The sequence below is a fragment of the Hermetia illucens genome, chromosome 2, assembly GCF_905115235.1.
Source record: "Hermetia illucens chromosome 2, iHerIll2.2.curated.20191125, whole genome shotgun sequence".
NCBI lineage: Eukaryota > Metazoa > Arthropoda > Insecta > Diptera > Stratiomyidae > Hermetia > Hermetia illucens.
The window spans coordinates 11,499,774-11,521,291 of NC_051850.1; the positions used below are offsets into that span (position 1 = coordinate 11,499,774).

At 41.8% G+C, this 21,518-nt stretch overlaps 1 protein-coding gene across 1 annotated transcript in view; it reads right to left on the bottom strand.

Moving 5' to 3' along the window:
• Window positions 1-9,923: 9,923 nt before the first annotated feature.
• Window positions 9,924-21,518, bottom strand: part of LOC119647951 (leucine-rich repeat-containing protein 15) — a 72,859-nt gene continuing 61,264 nt past the window's right edge. The window contains 1 exon segment of the mRNA XM_038049338.1: window positions 9,924-13,194. Within this exon segment, the coding sequence (XP_037905266.1) occupies window positions 10,962-13,064 (2,103 nt within the window). The 5' untranslated portion in view covers window positions 13,065-13,194 and the 3' untranslated portion in view covers window positions 9,924-10,961.

Below are 21,518 nucleotides of genomic sequence, written 5' to 3' on the forward strand. Positions count from 1 at the left end.
TAAACGAGCTGACTTGTAACTTTTTAAAAAGCAGCGCTGGGATTGGAACTTACTTTCTTGCTTACTGCTACCATCTGGGTGAGAGATGTGGTTAGTTTGTGAGTGCAGGCACATGGTCGAGCAGATGGCTCATTTGGGTTCGTTGCGCGGACGTAAGGTATTACAGAATTTACCTTACACCGAACGATCTATGTCTGCTTTTCGGAATAGGCTCGTCGCCTTACAGGACGAAATTAGAAACACGGGAGGAATAGTTTTAGTCGGAGGAGACTTTCATGCTAGAGCCCTGGAATGGGACATGCCCCTACCAAATTCCTGAAGCACACAGATTTTGGAGATGTCTGCTAGGACAGGACTCATTGTCCTAAATATCTGTAGTTCTCCGACATTCCGGCGCCATGGTTGCGAGAGCAATATCCCTGTAACTTGTGTTGCGGAGTTCCTTCAAGTATGGTAAATCAGCAGCAGTATCCAAGCGCAGACAGACTGAATCGCTAGTTAATTCAACAATGAACCTTATCACAGCAGCCTGTTATGCATTTGCCCCCAAAAGACAACTGCCTCCCGCCATATTATCTGTGTACTGGTGGATGGCTGAAATTGCAGGCCTACGAAGAAACTGCCTCAGACTTTGGTGGGTTGCTCAGCATGCAAGAAAGAACCATGGGGCCTTGGCTATATGCTGGTTTCCAAAAAACTCGAAATCCATCGATCACCTTGTTCCATGGAAACAGCGAAGAAGGAATAAATCGCGCAGACCTTTTTCCTGCCCACCCCATCCGAGCTGGCCTTGTGGGTGAGGGAGTCAATACTAAGCAATGCCCACTTTTCACTGTAAACAAGAGGAGTCGGTCTTGTCCATGAAGGATAAAAAGCATCAGTATCGGATGGTATTCCCTGCGAAGTGTTGAAACTTATATATAAAATCAGGGCATACAACGTCTGTTTGAGAGAGGATATTTTTTCCTGCCGCTGAAAGGTTGCGAGACTTATGGTGATAAGCAAGAGCAAAACGACTCCGGGGCACCGTCAGCGTATCGTCCTCTCAGTATGCCGGATATAGCGCGGAAGCGCAGAAAGAACATCATATCACGGGTGGCTCAGAGATCTGTCTTTAGCTCGGACATTTGGAACACCTAATTCAATAGTCTGCTGTGACTTGGTGAGATGGTTTATAGATCACATCCGGCCGTATATGCGAATGATGTTGCGCCACTTGTTGCCGCACGCACGGTTGAGGAAGTTAACGCAGCGAGTAAGTGGAGAGATGGCTAAACTTGGGTTCTTCCTTGCTGTGGGGAAACCGAAGTCGTTACCCTGATCGAGGAGAAGGTTCCCAGAGTCCTGCCTAATTAAGGCTGAAAAATCCACGGTCTTGTCGAAACTGGCGGCGAAATACCTTGGCATCATGATGGACACGAAGATGAGCTCCTTCAAGCAGAGTCATAACTCCGAAAACTAGGCTGCGGCTAGAATGTCTGCGATTTGCCGACTGATGTTCAATGTCAGAGGTCTCTTATCTGGTACGCGTTGCTTGCTGATGAGTGCGGTTCAGTCCGTCCTTCTTTATGGTTGTGAAGCATGGGTTGACTCCCTCAGTAAGGAGACATATCGCAAGTACAAATACGACGGGCTCTGCGAGTTGTGCCCGCCTATCTTATTATCTGTTAGTTATGATGATAGCTGGAGTTATTACGATCGATCTCCATGCTGCTGAGCTAAGGTTTATGTACCTCAGAGAATGCAAGGGAAATAAGGAAGGCTTCACTTGTGAAAAAAGAGCCCGTGCTGTCTGCGCTTGGTAACAACCTCGAGAAAGAGAATGGAGAGGTTGATGGACCGCGCTTCTCATCAACAACGTGCGGCCGTGGTTCAATTAAAAGCACGGTGAGATTGACTATTTCCTAACCCAGCTGCTAAGCGGATATGGGTAGTTCCAATCTTACATGCACCCAATCAGGAAATCACGGTCGCCTGACTGTATTTATTGCAAGGATGTAATGGATAATGTACCTCTTTTTTTTCTGCAGAAGGAAGGAACGCGACGCCATTACCTTTCGATGGAAGGGTATCAAGTGTCCCCAACACCATAATTGAGGACATGCTGCAGAGCAAGGACACGTGGAACTGAGTGGCTCGTTACACTCATAGTGTACTTAAAGGGGAAAAGAGGGAGATGGATAGGGGAGATGCGAGGGTAGTTGAAGCTTCCTGAGTCACTCCTGTCCTGAATTGGCTTGACCTGAGTCAATATGTCAAACGGTTCCGGGTTAGAGAGCTAGATGCCTAAGGGGGTTTTCAGTCGGTAATTCGTCTGAGGCAGAAATCTGGCACTTTGCGTGTAAAGGCATTTCAACTCACTGCCCACAAAAAGATAATCGGGGATCAAATCTGGAAAAAGTAGAAGAAGAATGAGAATGCTTCCACGTGGTAACTTTCATAGTTACTAACAAAACAAGTCTGGAACATGTCCAGATGTCGAGATAGTGGGTTCTGGAGTTCGACATATTGGACATAGCGGCTTAGGCATCTTTTTAGGTTCTTGAGATAGCTCTAAACTTTTGATTAATTCTAGCCAACTCAGATGGTCTTTTGATGACTGCCCAATCCAATAAGCCATTACAAAGGTTTGGCCTAATATGATCGGATAGCTCGGAAGAGTCAAGGATACGAATTACGGAAACAAAAAGAGTCACATATTCCTTTGACTCTATCGCCCTTGCTTGTGCAGGAACATTTTCAGTAAAAGATATGCCCAATTTAAGAAGCAAGTGAACGTACTCTCTTTACTATTGAATCTTTTAGCTCCATTTGCCCTTCCATCTACTAAAGAAAGTCTAAAAACTACCACTCTACCGTACATGGTCACAAAACTAAAAATTACGTGTCTTTTCTCAACCGGAAAGACTTATATAAAATAAATATTCTGAGACTATAAGATACATTCCTTTCAAGTAACGAAATCGAAAACTTTGAATTGAATGATTTCTATACTTTTTCCGACACCATTGCTTCCTCAGACCGTCACTAATGATACCAAAAAGAATTCATTCGTTTTCAATGCATCTTTTTTTTCACACAGATACATCACATTATCCGAAAGATATGTATTACCTGATAGGTACTGTATGATTTCTCACCGTATTACGCCAACTATGTAATTAAGGTATTCTGGAGGAGCCACGCTTAGAGGAAGCACGGTCGAAGGCTTTGTTGTTGGCGAAATAATTTGTATGGCATTTTATCTGGGATTTTTTCACGGATTTATCTGCAATGTAATCATCATTACGTTGTGCGCGTTCTGAATGTGTGTGAAAGATATGGATATCGAATTTAAAGTTAATTTTGGTGGCGATTGTTGAGTAATAATTGAATAAATACGGAACTTAATGATTTTATTATTGTGTTTTCCTATTGAATTTGCGTTAAATTTAAGTGGAGTTCGGGATGCTCAGTGTTGGGGTACTTGAACGATTATTGAATGCTTAATAGATTGAATAGAACAGAAAGCAGATTGCGTTGGTTTTGCGATACTTGAGTAGAAGAGGATTCATACGAATTTTCCATCAAAGTTCAACATTGTAATTCGCTGTGCTTACATTTTACTGTTTAAGAGGTAACATAAAATATGTATTTATTTTGAACCTATTTTTACGTAGCTGTTGGAATATGCATATACTTCTACCCTCCCTGGGGCAATGGATGGATGTATCTATTTCATGCTGGTTTGTAGTAGAATGGAATTGAAACATTTTACTGCGGCTTTCAGAACCTATATGATCAGTCCCATGTAGATATAAGGTATCAAGGGCTTTATCGCGTTAATTTTAATCGAATCCTTTCCGATCAAGATTGAAGCGATTGGCTTGTTGCCAAGATCTATGAATTCAGTATCATTGTTAGCGTGCTTTCTTTTTCCTGAGTGACCATCCTTGGTCACAAAAGCGGAAATGCTAAACTGCCTGATATTTTATTTTGTGGAATAGATCTACAGTAAAATCCCGAAAATTCGTATGGTCAAGGTACTGATAGTTTAGTAAGAATTGTCGGGAGCATAAAACAAAAGAAATTAAATCTGGGAACCGAAAAAGGTCAGGATATGAAATATACAAACATTGGAAGGGAAGGGTAGAGGCATCACCCCCGCAAAATAGTTGTAAGTAAACTTACAAATCATCAGAATCAATACTTTTATATTTAATGCACAATGTTGTCCTAGGTAGTTGAGATTCGCCGTGGACTCGGAACGGAATTTCCAATGTCCTCAGGACTGACATAATTATCGATGCTATAAAAGACGATCGTGGAAGGCAGCAAACTACAACAACGTTTATTTCATTGGGCGAACGCATAATTGAACTTTGTGAATTCATTAAGGGTAGGCGGAATATCCAACAAAATATCAGGGCTCTGATACGTGGCATTAAGTTTTTCTATATTAGGGCGGGAGTGGAGAAAAACGTCCAAGCGCCATGTGGCAAAGTCACGCGAGAGACACATGTGATGGCACCTCAACATAAGGTAGGTGAGAACGCAGGCAAACGGAGTAGGGAGTAAGTGAATCCCTTGGTGCCCAACAAGTGGCCAAGAAGAAAAAGGCCTTTTTGCCGATGAAAGCTGAAGGGCCTACATCTCGTATGCCCGAAGAATGGACAAAGGGGGGCGGCGAAAGAAAAAGAGAAAAAGTTGATTCGTCCGGAAATAATCATTATTTCTATGAAACGAGATATTATATTTTAAACCGATATCCATTAGAAAGCCAAAGCGGATTCGTAATTGACAGACTTGTGTGGCAGTGTGATAGGTATCAGGGGTACCTAAAAGGGGGATCTGATCCTGGAGCTAAACAAATCTTGCGAAAAAAATAGGAGATAGTTTTCGCTGCCAGGAGGAAAAGGTGCTAGGTGAGCAAGCAGACGCGAAAGCTCGAAAGCAACAGATACTAATCGAGTGCAAAAAGTTAGACGAGGTCACATCATCATCAACGGTGCAACAACCGATATCCGCTCTAGGCCTACCTCAATAAAGAACTCTAGACATCCCGGTTTTGCGCCAAGGTCTACCAATTCGATATCCCTAAAAGCTGTCTGGCGTCCTGACCTACGCCATCGCTTCTACCATAGATATTGCCCTTACAGACTTTCCGGGCTGGATCATCTTCATCCATATGGATTAACTGGCCCGCCAACCGTAACCTATTGAGCCAGATTTTATCCACAACCTGCGATCATGGTATCCCTCATAGATTTCATCGTTATGTAGACTATGGAATCGTCCATCCTCATGTAGGGGGCCAAAAATTCTTCGCAGGATTCTTCTCTTGAACGCGGTCAAGAGTTCGCAATTGTTCTTGCTAAGAACCCAAGTCTGCGAGTAATACATGAGGACTGGCAAGATCTGACAGCACAGTAAGAGCTTTGATCCTGTGGTGAGACGTTTCGAGCGGAATAGTTTTTGTAAGCTGAAATAGACTCTGTTGGCTGACAACAACCGTGCGCGGATTTCATCATCGTAGCTGTTATCGGTTGTGATTTTCGACCCTAGATAGGAGGAGGGGGAGAGATAGGAGGACGAGGTCACATCACGAGAGGATATCTGTGCTGCGCTAAGGGAACAATTCAACCTTAGCGAAATAGAAGAAAGTGCCATCAAATAAATGAAGAAGCCATATGGAAGTACACAGACCGCTACTATTAACTTGCTGGTGGAATCAGGGACTAAACTGACTATTGGGGCCAATGTAAAAATAGGTTGGGCCATATGCCGGCTTAAGAGATGCTTGAGATGCCTCAGTTTCGGTCACTTTCCGGCAGCATGTGCTAGTGAGCATGATAGGTCGGGAAGATGCAGGAAGTGTGGAGAAGAGGGCCACCTTATCCAAGAGTGCACGGGAGATCCACGATGCATGTTGTGTAAAGGGAAAAAGGGAATGGACGACCGACACGTTGCAGGTGGTGGCAGGTGCCCGGCATATAGGAGGGCGCTGAATCGTAGGGCTAAGTAAGGTTGATACAAATCAACCTCAACCATTGCTAGGTAGCTCAAGACTCCTTCCTCTCGCAAACCATTCGAGATCCGAATGTGGACGTGTGGGTAATATGTGCACCTTAGCGAAACTACGTTGATGCTACGTGGATGAAAGACTCATCAACCAACTTTGGATGCGTGCTCACCTTCCGAGGCGCCGGGCTAGGCTCAATCGTCGATCTAACTTCCCTCTGTATCTTGTTGGCGAGAGGGATAGCCTGGCAGGTGTGTGAACACTACACTCGCAGTTACCACCAGGCCATCTTTTTCGACATCAGGAACGGCGCTGGAATAAGTGAACCAGTAATATTAACGCGCAACGGAAGTTTCACCGCAGTAAAAAACCAAACTACTGATCGAACCAAGAAATCGCGCTAATGAGAGCATCGTGTCCGCGAGCGAGAAGGATCAGAGGGAAGCCAGAACATCGTAGTAGTAGAAGTAGTCTCAAGAAGGCTATACGGAAAAGTAAGCGGAATTGCTACAAGCAGTTGTGCCTCGAGGCAAATACGAACCAGTGGGGCACTGCTTAGAAGGTTGTAATGAACAAGATTCGTGGATAAAGATCACCGTAAGTGACGTTCCCACAACAGAAAGAAAGTGGACCTCAACCAACGGTGCAACAGGACGTCTTCCCAATCCCAGGGGTTACCAAGGAGGAACTATGGGAGATCAGTGGACGAAACGGGGATAATAAGGCTTCGGAATTGGATGGGATTCCGAACGAAACCCTGAAGTTGGCTACTAAAATTTGGCCGCCATGGTTAAAAAGTACATTTGTATCGTGCATGGTGGAAGGAGTGTTTCATGCGCAGTAAAAAGGCGGAAGTTGGTTCTGCTACTGAAAGCCCAAAAACCACCTGGCGCACCCTCTTCATATCACCATATCTGCCTTTTAGACATTATGGGGATGTTGGAGAGGGTGATTTACAACAGGCTGCTTCCGTTCATCGACCTGACGGGTAGTCTATCGGAGCGGCAGAACGGGTTTTGCAGGGCGCGGCCCACAGTCGACGCCATTGCACCGGTTGTTGATCCGGCCCGCGAGGCATCGCCCGCTGATAAGTGCTGCGCAATGGTGACGCTGGATGTCAGAAATGCCTTTAACTGGGCTAATTGGGATTGGATTAAGGGCACCCTGGCTAAACTGGGTAACCCTGGTTACTTAGCTCGTGTAATCGAGAATTACCTTCAGGAGAGACTTCTTTGGTACGAGGCGGGCGACGGCGCGAAGGAATACGTTGTGACGGCAAGTGTTCACAAAAGTTCTATACTGGGGCCCCTGCTGTGGAACATAATGTACGACGGATTTCTCGGCCTTCGCGTGTCAAAGAAGGCAACATTGATTGATTTTGCAGACGACCTGGCAATGGTTGTAGTTGCCAAACACCACCAGGACGTGGAACTGTATGCAAACGAAAGCATTTATACCATCAAAGCATGATTCCAAATGGTGAAGTCGGATGCGGTCCTTATTAACCATCAGGTCGTCTCAAAATTGATCATTAGATACCTAGGGGAAATTATCGATGCCAAGTTGAGCTTCGAGGGGCAACTGGACTACGCACGCAAAAAGACAGCAATGGCTGGCTCATCTCTAGCAAGGATGATGCCTGATGTTGGAGGGCCAAAATCTATTCGCCAGCTGCTTACCGCAGGGGTGATGAAATCCAACCTGCTTTACGCGACTCCTGTATGGTCGTACGCACTGGATATCGCAGTGAACCAGTGAAGGGTAAGTTCGGCATACCGGCCAACCATGCAGAGGGTGTGCAATGCCCCGAATGCGCCGCTACACCCGAGGACCCGGAACATGTTATGTTCCACTGTCTGAGGTTCGCGACTAAAAGAGGGAGGCCACCCTCAACGCAGTTATCGGACCCCATAATTTCGTGTAGGAGATGGTGAGGTTTTTAGCAAATTGAAGTGCGATAAACACAATAGTAGCTGCAATATAGGGGAAGCTGCAGGAACTGAAACGAGCCCGGAAAGTGCGACGGACGCGTGATTTGGTTGTGCTGGCATAAACAAGTGCCCTATTCGCCATGTAATATTTCACTTCAGTCCCGCGGGGATATTGGCGGCATTACTGCAACCTGGAACAGCAGTGTCTTTTTGAGGTTTCCATCTAAAAAAATACTCGCAGTAACAACGAAGGAATACTGGGTATTTTCAGTAGGCTGGTAGTAAACAAAACACCGAGCCGATGTACCACACAAAGCGCTTGAACTGGCTGTTAAGCACAAGAGAGGGAGGAGCTGTTTGAGGCATGCTTAGTGAATAGATTTTTTTCGAAGGTATGGAAACTCCAAATTCTTTGTCTAAAGTTGACACTAGCCGCTTCGTGGCGCTCAGGAGGGCGAAGAGAAACTGGTAGACAGTGGAACTCCGACTAGCTGAACGTGATGGTTGAAAAGTCAAGTATTTGAAGGTAATAAAGCGTTTAAAATATTGAATTTAAATTTTGTTATGTTAGTGGTACATCATCACTTAAAAACCAGCAATCAAATACTTTGCAGTGATGATAGACACTAGGCTGAATTTTTTGAAGTAGCCGTCCAATATCAATATTGCCTTAGAGAGCCTGCAAATCCGTGATGCACGTCTGGCACAGACAGATAAACTATAATTTCACGCGATTTCTCACGAGTCATTGGCGGATAACGTAAATACCTAACTGCCGGTATTCGCTCTTAGATTCGTATAGGAAAGGAGGAGTCTAGAGGAAACAGTGACAAAGACAATATAGTTGAGCAGAAAACTGCGCTTAACCTGATCGTTGGGTAGATTCAGTGCAGTCTAGGTCTAGTAGGTAATACTTTCTGGTGGTTCCGTCCGCAAGAGGACGCTAGACAGGGGTGGTTTTATTGGGTCTTTTACACAATCTTACAGTATACATACACGTGTCTTTTAAAGACTTCGCGGGAAATGAGGCAGGCAGGCTGACAGACGGGCGGGCAGACAAACAAATAGTAAACCGATTTCAATGAAATTTTGCTCTGAAATCGGGAGTGATTCAGATCTCTACAGAGATTTTCGAAATTAGTAAGAGAATACGCTTTTTACCTTGTGAGGATATCCTGAAAACAAAGTCTATTCATACTTACAATAAAATCCGAATTAGCAAAACATTGAGAACCCCCCTCCCCTCGGCGAAAATAAACCGCCCTTCACTCTTCCTTTTCAGTAGTTAAAACACAAAGATTTTCAATTAAGTATCGAATGTTTATTTCAATTTTTTTAAGTTATTTTTTTTTAAATATTTTTTTTCGCTGTTTTTTCTTTTCTTCCATTTCTTTCTCAATATATAACCATATTTTTGTTGTTTCCATAGATTTTGTTGTTGTGTTTTTCATTATGTATCAATTCGAATTCGAAGACTATATACAAAAAAATAGAATGTTACATACAAGTATATAAACTTAAATAATTATAGTAGTGAGTAAAGATCTTTAGTCGAAATTTCACAATTATCATTGTATCAAATATTTATATTATTATGATCAACGAAAAATCTAAAATTATTTCAATTAAAAATCGATACACAAAAAAAGATAAAGATAATAATTTACAGCACATTTCACAATACAGTTTGCTATTTCGCGATCCATTCGGGGTGGATGGTGAATGACAAAGTGGTATTTCAAGATGATCTTTTTTCTTGGATTGGATTTTTTTTTGTTCATCCAAATTTATACAAGTTTATAACTCAAAAAACTTAAAGTTCAAATTTAGATTTATTTTTTTTATTTACAAAACAATAAATACATTACACAAAAGGCAATTTAAGCAGAAAAGATTCAATTTCGAATGGTTTAGTTTTGTTTTTGTTTATTTTATGACTATATAGGTTTCTTGAATTCTTCCTGGAATTTAGATACAATACTTTTTTGTTATATTTTTTTCGTGTGTATTCTATTTTTTTTTTTTCATCTCGTTTGTGTCGGTTTTATTTCTTACGTAAGTAAAATCACTGGAATTGTTGCGTCTCCAGCCGAGGAGGTGGGGGATGGTTTGAGATGGGAAGAATTAGTACAAGTTATTCCAGAAGGGTTTTTGTGTAGTTTGGCTCAAGAACATTGACTTTATGTAACAATTCTCCCAATTTAAACAACCCCCACCCTTCGGCTCCATATACTTAGAAAACAATAGTCTAAAAGTAACTTATTTTTTTATTCACTTATAATATTATCAATAATAATTAATTGGTTGTATATATTTACACAATTACAAAATTTACAAGTCTTTTAATTGTTTCCTTTTCATCCTTTGTTAAATGTTCACAAATATTATATCTTTTTGTTCCGTAAGTTTATCTTTTATGACTTTTTGACTGATCTCCTTGATTTCGAGTTGCTTTTCAAAATTTTTGCTTTTAGTTTTCAATAGTGGTCGCATGGTCATCGGGTCGTATAGAGTCCCTCGTCCTGTTTAGGTTCCTTTAAGTTCCCAGAAGGGTTCATTGATATGAGATTTAGGAGGTCGTGGACCAGCAGAAACTCTATGGTAACCGATGACCATCTTTTCGGCTAGTATAGGAATTACAGTATAAGTTTCATAAAATACGTGACATTAATTTGTATGGGGGCGAAAAGCATCGTGTGTTTTACAAAAAATAAATTAATATTTATCGAGGGCAAGATAGTTTTCAATTGTTTGGTTGTTTGCTTAGCCCGAACTCCCATATGTATCTAATATGCCCGGCGTCACTTTTCTCTGATGGTGATCGCCTGGGATGTATCTTTTTTGTTTATAGTAAAATTCCTATGACTCAATTTTTCACTTTCTATAGTTTCTCTTGTTCGTGGTAATGCTTTTGTGTGTTTTCTGCTTATTATTTAAATTAATAATTTTTGTATCAGTATCTTTTCAAATTGTTTGTAATAATATAATTATTAATTATATTTCTATACCTAATAACTTCTAAAAGATCATCAATGATAATGCCGCGATGTTAGTGACCTTCGACCGGCTGTATTGCTATTATTTATGCTACCGTTTCGCATGGGTAGCGCAGGAGGAGGGGGTGTAAGGGCAGGCGAGGGTGGTTCACAGTCCCGTTCCAAGGGTAGCGAATAGTGACTGTTCTGGTGAATGTAGTTATCGCTGCCGATGGTGTGATGCTTGCCGTAGTTCAAATTGTTATTCGTGCGATTATTAAGGATCAACTGGGGTTGGCTGTAGTGATTTTGGTGAGGCATCGTGTTCGAATTGTTCGATTTGAGCACTGCATGTTGCTGGGGTTGTGCTTGTTGGTGCTGCTGCATCATCAGATGATCTTGACTTAGCTGTAGGAATGTTGGCGGGCAACCGTTAGTACCGTTATTTAATGCAGTCGAAGTTGGTACTTGGAGTTGCTGAAATTGCTGCTGCGAGGCACCCCTCCCCCGTGGAGGAGGTGGTGGCGCTTCTAGCTATAGTTCCGTCACCGGTATTGGTCGTATTGATGAGTGGTGGTTGTTGTGGTGGGGGTAGGCAGAAAACGCCGGATGGACACCTAAATTGCAAGAATGCTGATGCCGGGCCATGTAGTCTTCATCGGAAAAAGTCTTCTGGTATTCGCGCTCTTTGCGACCCAACGCGCTGTTTCCCCATCCACCTTTGAGCACTTCACGGATTTTTCGGCGACATCGATATATTATCAGAGCTAGGGCAGTGAGTGTTGCTGCTGATCCTACAAGGAGAGCTCCAATCATGGCTTGTTTCCGGGGATCGCTATGTGCGCATCCTAGGAGTTCAGGACTGACCGTTCGTAGAGGTTCATCACGCAGCCTTTCTGGTGATTTACACAGCACATTGGCGATATTATCATTCGTTGCGTTCTTCAAAACTAGCAGGTTCCTCAGCCATAGTATCCTACAGTCGCAGGATATGTCGTTCTCTGACAAGTCCAAAGTGTGAAGATCATTCCACTGAAACAGTCCTTCTTGCAACGTAGCTAATGCATTGTCTCTAAGGGTAACATGTTTCAAATGCGGTAAGCCACTCAATGCACCCTCTTGAACCTCCGTCAGAATCTTGTTTGATGCGATAATAAGCGTTTCTAGGTTTGTATTCGTACCAAAAGCTCCACTTTCGATCCTCTTCAAATTCAGTCCACCGCTAATATCCAATTTTTTGAGACTGGTCAAACCAACAAAGGCACCTTCTGGCACTACCTCAAACACATTTTGACCAAGAGTTAACTCCTCCAGTCGAGTTAACGTACTCAACTCCACAGTCGGAATTCGGTTCAATCGATTGTCCGATAAGTCTAAAATGCGTAATCCTTCTAATCCCTTCAAGGATTCATGTGAAATATTGTAAAGACCGGCTGTCTTCAGGTCAAGCCGGCTCAATCCTTTCAGGTCGACGAACGCCTCCTTTTGAATTGTCTGGAATGAGTTGCTTCCGAGGAAGAGCTCGGCCAGACTGGGCATAGCTTGGAACGTAGGGGTCGGAATGCTCGTTAAGGTGTTGTCATCCAAGTACAACACTCGTAGATTAACGAGTCCATTGAAGGCAGTAGGGTCTATCTTGCTTATCCGATTCGCCCCAAGATTCAACTCCTCAAGCTTTGTCAGTTGCGAGAAAACGCCTCGTTCTAGTTCGTCCAAATAGTTCCCCCTCAAGTTCAGGACCGTCAGTGATTGCAATCCCATGAATGTGAAATTATTGATAGCTCCTAATTTGTTATGGTTCAGATGGAGCTCTTGAAGTTTCCTCTGATACGCGAACGTCCGCTGGGGGATGTTCATCAGGTGGTTGTAGCTCAGATCCAGGAAAGTCAATTCCGCATAGAACTGAATCGATGAATCAATTGTTTTAATTTTATTGTTCTTTATGACTAGCCTTTGAATCGACGGATTCAAGGCAATCGGAAGTACATCTAAATGTCCTTCTCCGCATTTTACCACCAAAGTTTCATCATCACATTTACAACCAATCGGACAATTGGCTAGACCTGTTGTTCGTCCAATTACAGCCAATAGTATCAGGACAATGGAAAGCGAATAAACAATGTGTCTCGTCCGATAAATCCAATTTAGCTCGTTCATTTTGTAAAACTTTGTTTTTCTTCTATCCTTGTTGTTGTTGTATAATCCAGAATCTTAATGGTATAGAAATAGAATCCTTTTCTTCTCGTTCCGGTCGAGATGAACTCGTGTGTGTAAATTTGCTGGATTTCTGGAAAGATAAGAGAAAAAAAAACGGTAAGGAAGGAAGTTCATCAGTAAAAGTTCGATCGATTATTTCATGCGAAAGGACTATAAGAGATGTAAAAAAAAACCTACAGGCATGCCATAGTTGGGAGCCTTCTGGCCTAGTCTAACTGTGAAAACGACATTCTATTTCGAATTTAAATTGCAGGAGAATATTCTGAGAGATCCTTTTGTCCTGTCTATCCATCTATCTATCGATTGGGTGTGTAGTGTGCGGAGGATATCCTGTATTTGTTTCGTCGAGTTTTCAGTCACAGGCAGCATATGTAAAAATTTCAAAAAAAGGACTCCGGGACAACGGGTGAAGGAGCTCAATTTTATAGGTACCATGGCCTGGTGCTCTTAGCACAAGACTGCTCGGCTTGTCTGGATAGGTTTTCTGTCGCTCTTTTTTCCCGGTTTTTGTTTTATTTATTTTCGTTTTTATTTTTTGTCTCCCCTGTTTGTTGAATGCTCCAGGAAAGGGTTACTTGGGGAAACGTTTAAGTGTTTGTGCGATTTATTGTTTTGAAAGACAAAAGGAAGTAGGAAGGAAGTTAGAAGCGTGAGGTTTTCCCATTATAGACGACTAAAGCCCGGCACAACATTACTAGAAAATCTGCTCCTGGTTTTTGTCTCCTCTAAAAGGGTCTCAAAACAACACGATATATGTACATAAAATTGAATATCAGAGAATAGAAAATGGAAACTAAATAGACCATGGAAATCGACATCGACAACAGTTAGGACGGAACATTGGAGGCAAAGATGTTTGTTGCTGCTTTCGGTCGTAGTCTGATGGCAACAGAATGCTTTCAGTATGTCCGGATTTCAACTAAAGAGAGAGCACAGGAAAAAGGGAAAACACCGAAGAAAATTTCAATCGTAAATGAGATTCAATACAATCGGATATCGGATAGCCTATATGCCTGAAGTGAACCGACTCGGGAGAGTCTCTAAAATGTATGCATTAGCAGACGTGTGTTCGGTGAATCCTTTTTTCTTCCAGTTTATTCATTCGATTTGAGTTTTCTGTTACATTTTCGATCCTTGGATGTTTGCAATTTAAATGTGTTCCAGAGAACATCTTGAAAAGGGGTAGAAATGTCTTTAATTCGTCCCAGATGTGAGGGCCCATGTATGAAGTGATATTTTAGAGGCGAATTCAGGGAGCAAGTGGTGGAACAAAACTGGAGTGAATTTAAAATGAGATGATAGCCAGGTCAGGGTAATACAATGGATTCTGTCTTCCCTGTCTTCTCTGTCCTCCACATCTTTTACACGGAAACTGGCTGTTAAATAGAATTGGGGTTGAGAAAGGATTCGAGCACAACTGATTGGCTTTAAGAAAATCCGAGAGTTCAGCGGGAGGTGAAAGTAGATAGTCTCCACTGGGAAAGTTCCCACCAAATCCTCCTCCCAATAAAATTCTATGTCAGAGCGATTCTCGTAAATAATCCTGTTCACCGGATATCTATAGAAATTGTCTCCAAATTTATGCCATCAAAACAGATATTCAACGATAGGCAAAACCAGAAATGATACCGGACAATGGGCAACTTTTCATAGGGTGAACAACAGAGGACCAACATCGGAACCCTGTGGGACCTAATTATCAACAAATCGTAAATTTAATATCTCCATTATCAACAAAGACAAACTAGCTGAACTACTTCAACTAGTGGACCTAAAAGACAGCGTGATAGCGGACAAATTAAAATTTTCATTTTTAATTAATGCCATCAATTCAACGGAGGCCTCTCAAATTATTACCCATTATATCCATACGGGGTCGACTTTCCTTTCCCTGTAGTTTTTCTTTCTCTGGCCCTAAGGTCTCACTGGAATCATCCAGCGGACCGAAGAAAAACTACTTTTTACGACTTTTTGGTGTGTACAATTTGTTAATTAAGAAATTTGAAATATATGACCATATTTAATGTCTTCTTCTAGTAATTTGTAGTTGTGTTTTCAGCATGCAGTTTCCGCTGCTGGTATTCCTCTCGACCACGCCATGAAACAATCTGAATCTGTTTTTTTTTCAGGCCATTGTAATTTCAAGTAAAGAATGCAAAGTCATGCTGTGCACAAAATGGAATATATTAAAACGGAAATAATCGATTTAATGCATTCTCGCGCCCTAGAATGTGTTTTGTGCCCTGAACAGAATCTGGGTATGCAAAACACTCATGTCCACCAAGCATACAACCGAACACTCCCATAGGAGAGGACCAGAAAAAAAAAACGAACTGCAGTAAACTGAGGACCAGAAACAGAACATAATAAATTTCATGGTGCTGAAAAGATTTATTTCTTTTACAGCATGTCCGACAGATATAGCACTTTGTCCATTGCACACCAAATGTATAATACAGGCGGTTGCCTCTTCTGATATCCCCACATACTAGAACGAAGGACAAGGATAAGAAGGTGGCGAATCGGACGACTTTGGGGCTAAGTTTTTTTTCACCAGTTATATCATGTCATGTACTTCATGCCGTTGTGTCGACCTAGGGGCTCTTCCATACATTATGAGCCTCGTCACTGATGCATGGGGCTAAGAAATGGAGAAGCTATAAAGTAGAGTAGAGGCTGCATCGCTTTATTGCATTCTGTTGCCTGGAAGAACCACAAAAGCGACGAAGACTGTTCAGTCCTCGTCCAGGCTTCAAGGCATGGCCATAGAAAGACACAAGTACCCGTATGCAGGCACAAAAGTACTGACCATAATAGCATGACGCTATAAATTAAAACCACTTTTGAATGGATTTTTCGACATGCCACTTCCTTCAGTTTATACATCTTTTAGATTCTATGGAATGGAATACTATTTGGACGGATCAAGTCGGTCATTTGAATTGTGGTTTTCTTCTCCAATGAACGTATGAATGCTAGAGGATGGCAGTTGTGGTGTTAAGATATCATGCAAGCTTTTTTCTTCGTGAACATAAATATACTACTCGGCGGAACAATTGTTTTTGGGTGAAGGCTTGAAAGGAAACCCCCCTCTGAGGTGAGATTTTAAATGCTGCATTATTAAACGACAGGAAAGAAAAATCTGAATTGTGACTCGCCCAATCGAAAGACAATTTCAGTTTTGTGGTCAGAAACGAATGGATTTATTCGGACGGAATATCAGTTCATTTGGAGGTGTTCGTTGTGAGGGTAGGGGCGGAAATGAGCTTCAGCATTTTGAAATATTGCATGGAACTTTAAGAAAAGGTTTAAGGTCTTTGAGAATGCCGACAGTAATGGTTGCAAGCTCCTTTTCTACCAGTTGGGGTAGTGCTTCCTTTTTCTTTTCACCCTTCCTGGCTCCCAAATAAATAAGGGATCTAAGGCAGGGCTACAAGAATGTCTCTATATCGACAAAGCCTAAAAAAATTTTTAGGACTTAACTTGAACTCTAGGCTGTCAGATACCATACAGTGAGCGTTCCAGGCTCGAATGGCTTCAGACTTCAGACCTTCAGTCTAAGTTTTCCGGATCTAAACTACGTGATTGGGAACAGCGCTTTCAAATCAAGCACTGACTTTTTTGAGCCTAACGAATTGCTGGTACAATATACTCCCATCATTGGGATACTAGCTTCGGAGGACCAGCCATTTATTTGAATTTTTTTTTGACCTCTTTCGCATTCCTTTCTTTGTTTAGCGTTTATCTAGTTCAGAAGCGGGGTAATACCTCGACCCACGTTGGGCGCCGTTTTTAGAATGATTTAACAGGACATCATTAATAGGGAAAGGATCTACTGAAGACAGCCATGAGCTCTTGTTATCCAAACTTAGCTACCCACAGGGGAGTGGTATCCAAAAAAGCCTTTCCAGGTCCACTTAACTTGACAATTGACAACTGAACTTTGTGTCCTTGCTGTTTTTCATCTGGTTCTGACGCCTTCCGCATTCCTTACTTTGTTTAGTGTTTTCGTGTGTTCCGTAGTGGTTTCGTTCAGAAGCGGGATAGACCCTCGACCCACATTGGGCGCCGTTTTGAAAATGATTTAACAGGACATTATTAGTAGCAAAAGGAGCTACTGAGGACAACCACGAACCCTTGTTATCTTAACTTAACTACCTACAGGAGAATGGTATCTAAAAAAGCCTCCCCACGTCTAATTAACTTGGCGACTGACAACTGCACTTTCATCTGGTTTTGACGTATTCCGTCTTCCTTTCCTTCTTTAGCATTTCTCATGTTCGGATTAGCTTTTGACCCACATTGGGCGCCGTTTTTAAAATGATTAAAATTTGTCATTATCAGCAGGGATTTCGGGCCCTTTTTGGTTAGAACCAACTATTTATTCTCAGATATGATACTCGTCTCAGAAATGCTCGTATTTTCGCCCGCCGGGTGGATTTCGGATTGGAGGAGGTGGATAACCCTTGAAAATAGACACACGAACAGTGGGGATTAATAGGCAACAAATAAAGGTCTGCAACTGAACAGGATTCTTGAGCAAATATAATGGCCTTGTCCAATGCAGTGACCAACTGAACATGATTCTTGTACAAATAGGACGACGTTGTTTTCGAGGCTTTACAACCCATTTCGGACCTTGTCTTTCAGGATGTCCTTCCTGCAACCATCCGTCATCAAATCATCCAGTTCCAGCCATCAAGTTCCGCTTATATGCTTTACAGCGCCAAAAGAGTTAACTAGTAATGGATGAACCCCAGTAAGGAACCGCTTCTTATGCCTTAAATGGTTAATAGTAGGTGGAAAGGTTCAAAGAATCTCTTTAATGCAGATTTCTGCTAGCTGTAGACTCGTACCTTGTTGAGGAGGCAAGCTTTATCCTGTCATTTTGTACAAATTTATCCTTCTTTAAGGAAGATTATATCCAGGAATTTGGATTTGGGAGTCCTAAAATCCAATTTGCCTTAACAGAAATTTGTTAGTTAAATGAAGTGGCACTGGATCACCATATGAAAGTGGGAGGGTGGGGAGGCGAAGGGATAGCATACAAGCAATAAAGAGACATTAATTCTTGCAAACTTTGGCCCTCATCCTGTCACTTTTATCACCTGTAAGTCCTTGAAATTGGCTGCCCTTCTTCAGAACCCAAAGCAGCATTAATTCATTAGTCCTTTTGGCAGTAGAAATAGTCGGAGGGCAAGTGGAATAAAATAAGGACAACATGGAAGTGAGGAGTAAAAAATTTATTTAGGACGACATGGGAGTGAGGAGCTAAGAATTTATGCATGTGTGATGGGATGTGTAGGTCAGCGTTGATGTGAGAGAAAACGCTTGACGACTGGGCTAAATTTTTAGGTATACCAGCCATGAGTAGACTCTGGAGCAGTTTTTAATTGAATATCTCATGATACGAACTCTTTGTGGATAGTGCCGTGAATATGGAAGTTTGCCGACGTCCTCTATTTTACTCTGAGGCAAGTTTGCTGTAGTTAGAAAGTGAAGGGTCAGTGTACAATCATCTGAATCTAGGTCTAGATTTCCTGCCTGTTGAAAGAGTGTCAGCAATCGTGTGTAGTTAGCCCAAATGACTGCCAACGTTCGCTAACCCATGTAATCACAATGGTTGAAATTCAAAATGAAAGGAAGAAAATGTCACTCATAAGCCTTATCCACCCTCTCTTAGCTACCAGCAGGATTGTTTCAAAAAAGGGCTATTTTTTACATAGTTGAATCACGAGGTATCAGGTCGGGTGAGAATCTGCTATTTAAACCTAAAAGGTAGCATACAAGGGTCTGCATTGCCTCATGGGTTCCCCATTGAAAGATCACGCTATTCAGATTATGAGAAGTTCGGCACAGTGCGAGGTCACGTTGTTTTAGTTTTCTCTCCAACTGCTATGGTGTCGCGAGTAGAAGCTTCCTGATTTGGATGAATTTCGGGTTGTCTCTAAGAATTTACAAGCTTCAGATAACCGAAATTCTAATAAATTACGTTAGAAGGACAAAATCACCAATGAAACCGCCTTTACTCCCGAACTGGTTGTTACCACAACAACTTCTAAGCACATATATCTGGCACTTCCAGGCAGGGGTACTTAGGTCTGGACGAACCTGCTAGTTAGACATATGTAGCCATACTCTGTCTCTCTGTTAATCGTCACCATTCGCGACCACTAGTGTGCGCAAAAATGGTCGTTACTCTTGCCAGCTGCCAGTGGTGATTCTCGCTTTGTTTGGAAAAGACAGACCCAATTTTATTAGAGGGCATCAGGCAAATATTCCTGTCCGTACAGAACATTCCACTTTTGAACGATTTCGAACAGCTTCCCACCAGCCTTTTTTAAGGACTTGATAACGAGACCATGTTGGCTTTTTTCAACGCCCCCTAAGCCGACCAGAGACCACAGAGAATTTTGATGCGGGACTTTCTCTAATTTAAGCTCAATTCTACATAGTGAGGGTTTCCCTTTTTAAAACAGGATTTACCTCTGGCAAAATTGGGGCCTATCCCAGAGACGATATTAATTTTGAATATTTGAGATCCAAAATATATTTTCGTTGCGATGGCGTTCTATGGAACCATAGACATGCCATTGAGAGCAAGGAAGTATCTACGAAGACAGCTTCCTGTGTGGACCTGTACGAACTCCACCAACACAAGCCTAGCAAACGTCATTGCTTTGAAGGCTCCCCAGTGATAGATGACTTAGGAAAAATACAGAGTAGGCAAAGGATCCTTAGGACTTCAGAGGTTTGCAAAGGATGTAATTATTTTTGGCTACAATTTACAAAATTGTGAAGAATTCGGTGGTTACATGATCTGAGGTTAGCTTACCTTGATCACTATTTTTTGTTGTGATCCTGGCAACTGAGGCTGGTTTCGTCGAGATATCCCTTGGTAAGTCTCAAAATATTTGCGAAGATCGATTTGCATCCTTGAACCTTTCAAAAATTGTTGTTAACCGACAAATTTCTGCCGGCGTAACTTGTAGAGAGGTATTATAGTTGGGTTTCATTACATCTTGCCTCCATTCTTGTTACTTTTTGTGAAGGACCTCTTCAACAACTAAGAATGACACAACAAGGGGTACAAGAGGACATGTTCATGATAAGCGGCTTACTATTGCATACCAACTGCGAACTTATATATGGAACCATTCACGGAGACCCTCCGGGCACCGAAATTATCCTCTTACTTTCGTCCTCCCTACATGAGCCCATCTGTTCCCTCAAACCCTCACGACCAATTTCGTCAAACTGTCGAAACTACATCAAACCAACGACAAATTAAACACTTTATGACTTCCAACTCAAAAATTTAAAATAGATTCCACCAAATGAGGGTATACACAAGCACAGAAGTCAAAACAGGGACGATCCTTTCCATTTCATTCATCACAATGACCTCTATATCCAACCATAATTCGTCTATCGCAGGATCAGTGAAACTGTCACAAAATTTTATCATGAAAATTGTTTATTGTGAAAATTCAAATTTTCGACATTAAGCACGCGACCATGTAATTTATTTTCAAGGAATATATTGAAAGATAAAGGACTCGAAATTCATTGCAGATGTGGTAAGAATGGTTCTTGTGGTTTTTGCATGAAATGGGAAGGACACGTGGCGGAGAGAATATTGTAGGGATATGTCCTTCCGAGGTTGGGATATAGGAAGACAGGCCGGTGTGCGGTTTGGGGATGCGTTGAGGTGTTCAAAATTCAATTGTAGCTTTAAATTCCTTAGGGAAAATGCGCTCAGGGATTAGGGCTCAAATTAATTAGGTTTAGGCCTGATTGTGATCGCAAATTGTTCATGAATAGAGATAAGGCTAGTCATAAGTTGGGAGCAGCTGATATCGCGGGGATTTTTGCTGGATTCTAGGGATGGATCACTGCTCTCGGTGCTTTTTTCTAGAGTTCGAATTTTTGGTTTTGATGAAGGAGGTGAAGGAGGACCAAAGTCTTGTCTAAACAAATTCTGGACCAGCAAAAATTTTAGTGAAAATTAAGAGCTCCATTTGTCTCCCATCGAATTCTAATATAAATTGAAATGTTTTCCTCTTCCACAGCTAAATCAATCAACCAAATATAAAAATTTCACGCAACAATGATTTCAATTTCAATCAATTAAGATGATCACCATTTTTCCTTAATTAGCAATCATCGCTTGGGTTTTTGGTTAGTCTAGTCTTTGAAGAGAAACTCTTGAATCAGTCGACCGTGAAGTTTCAAAAACTCTTTTCAATTCAACCCTCTTAAGTGCTCAAAGTCCTTCAATCGCTTCATAGAAAAACCTTTAAAAAAGTGAATCTACCTTCAAGCGTTTCATTTGAGCTTCAATTGAGCTCGTCCAACGTCAGAAACCTAGGAAACGTACTCCTATATATTTCC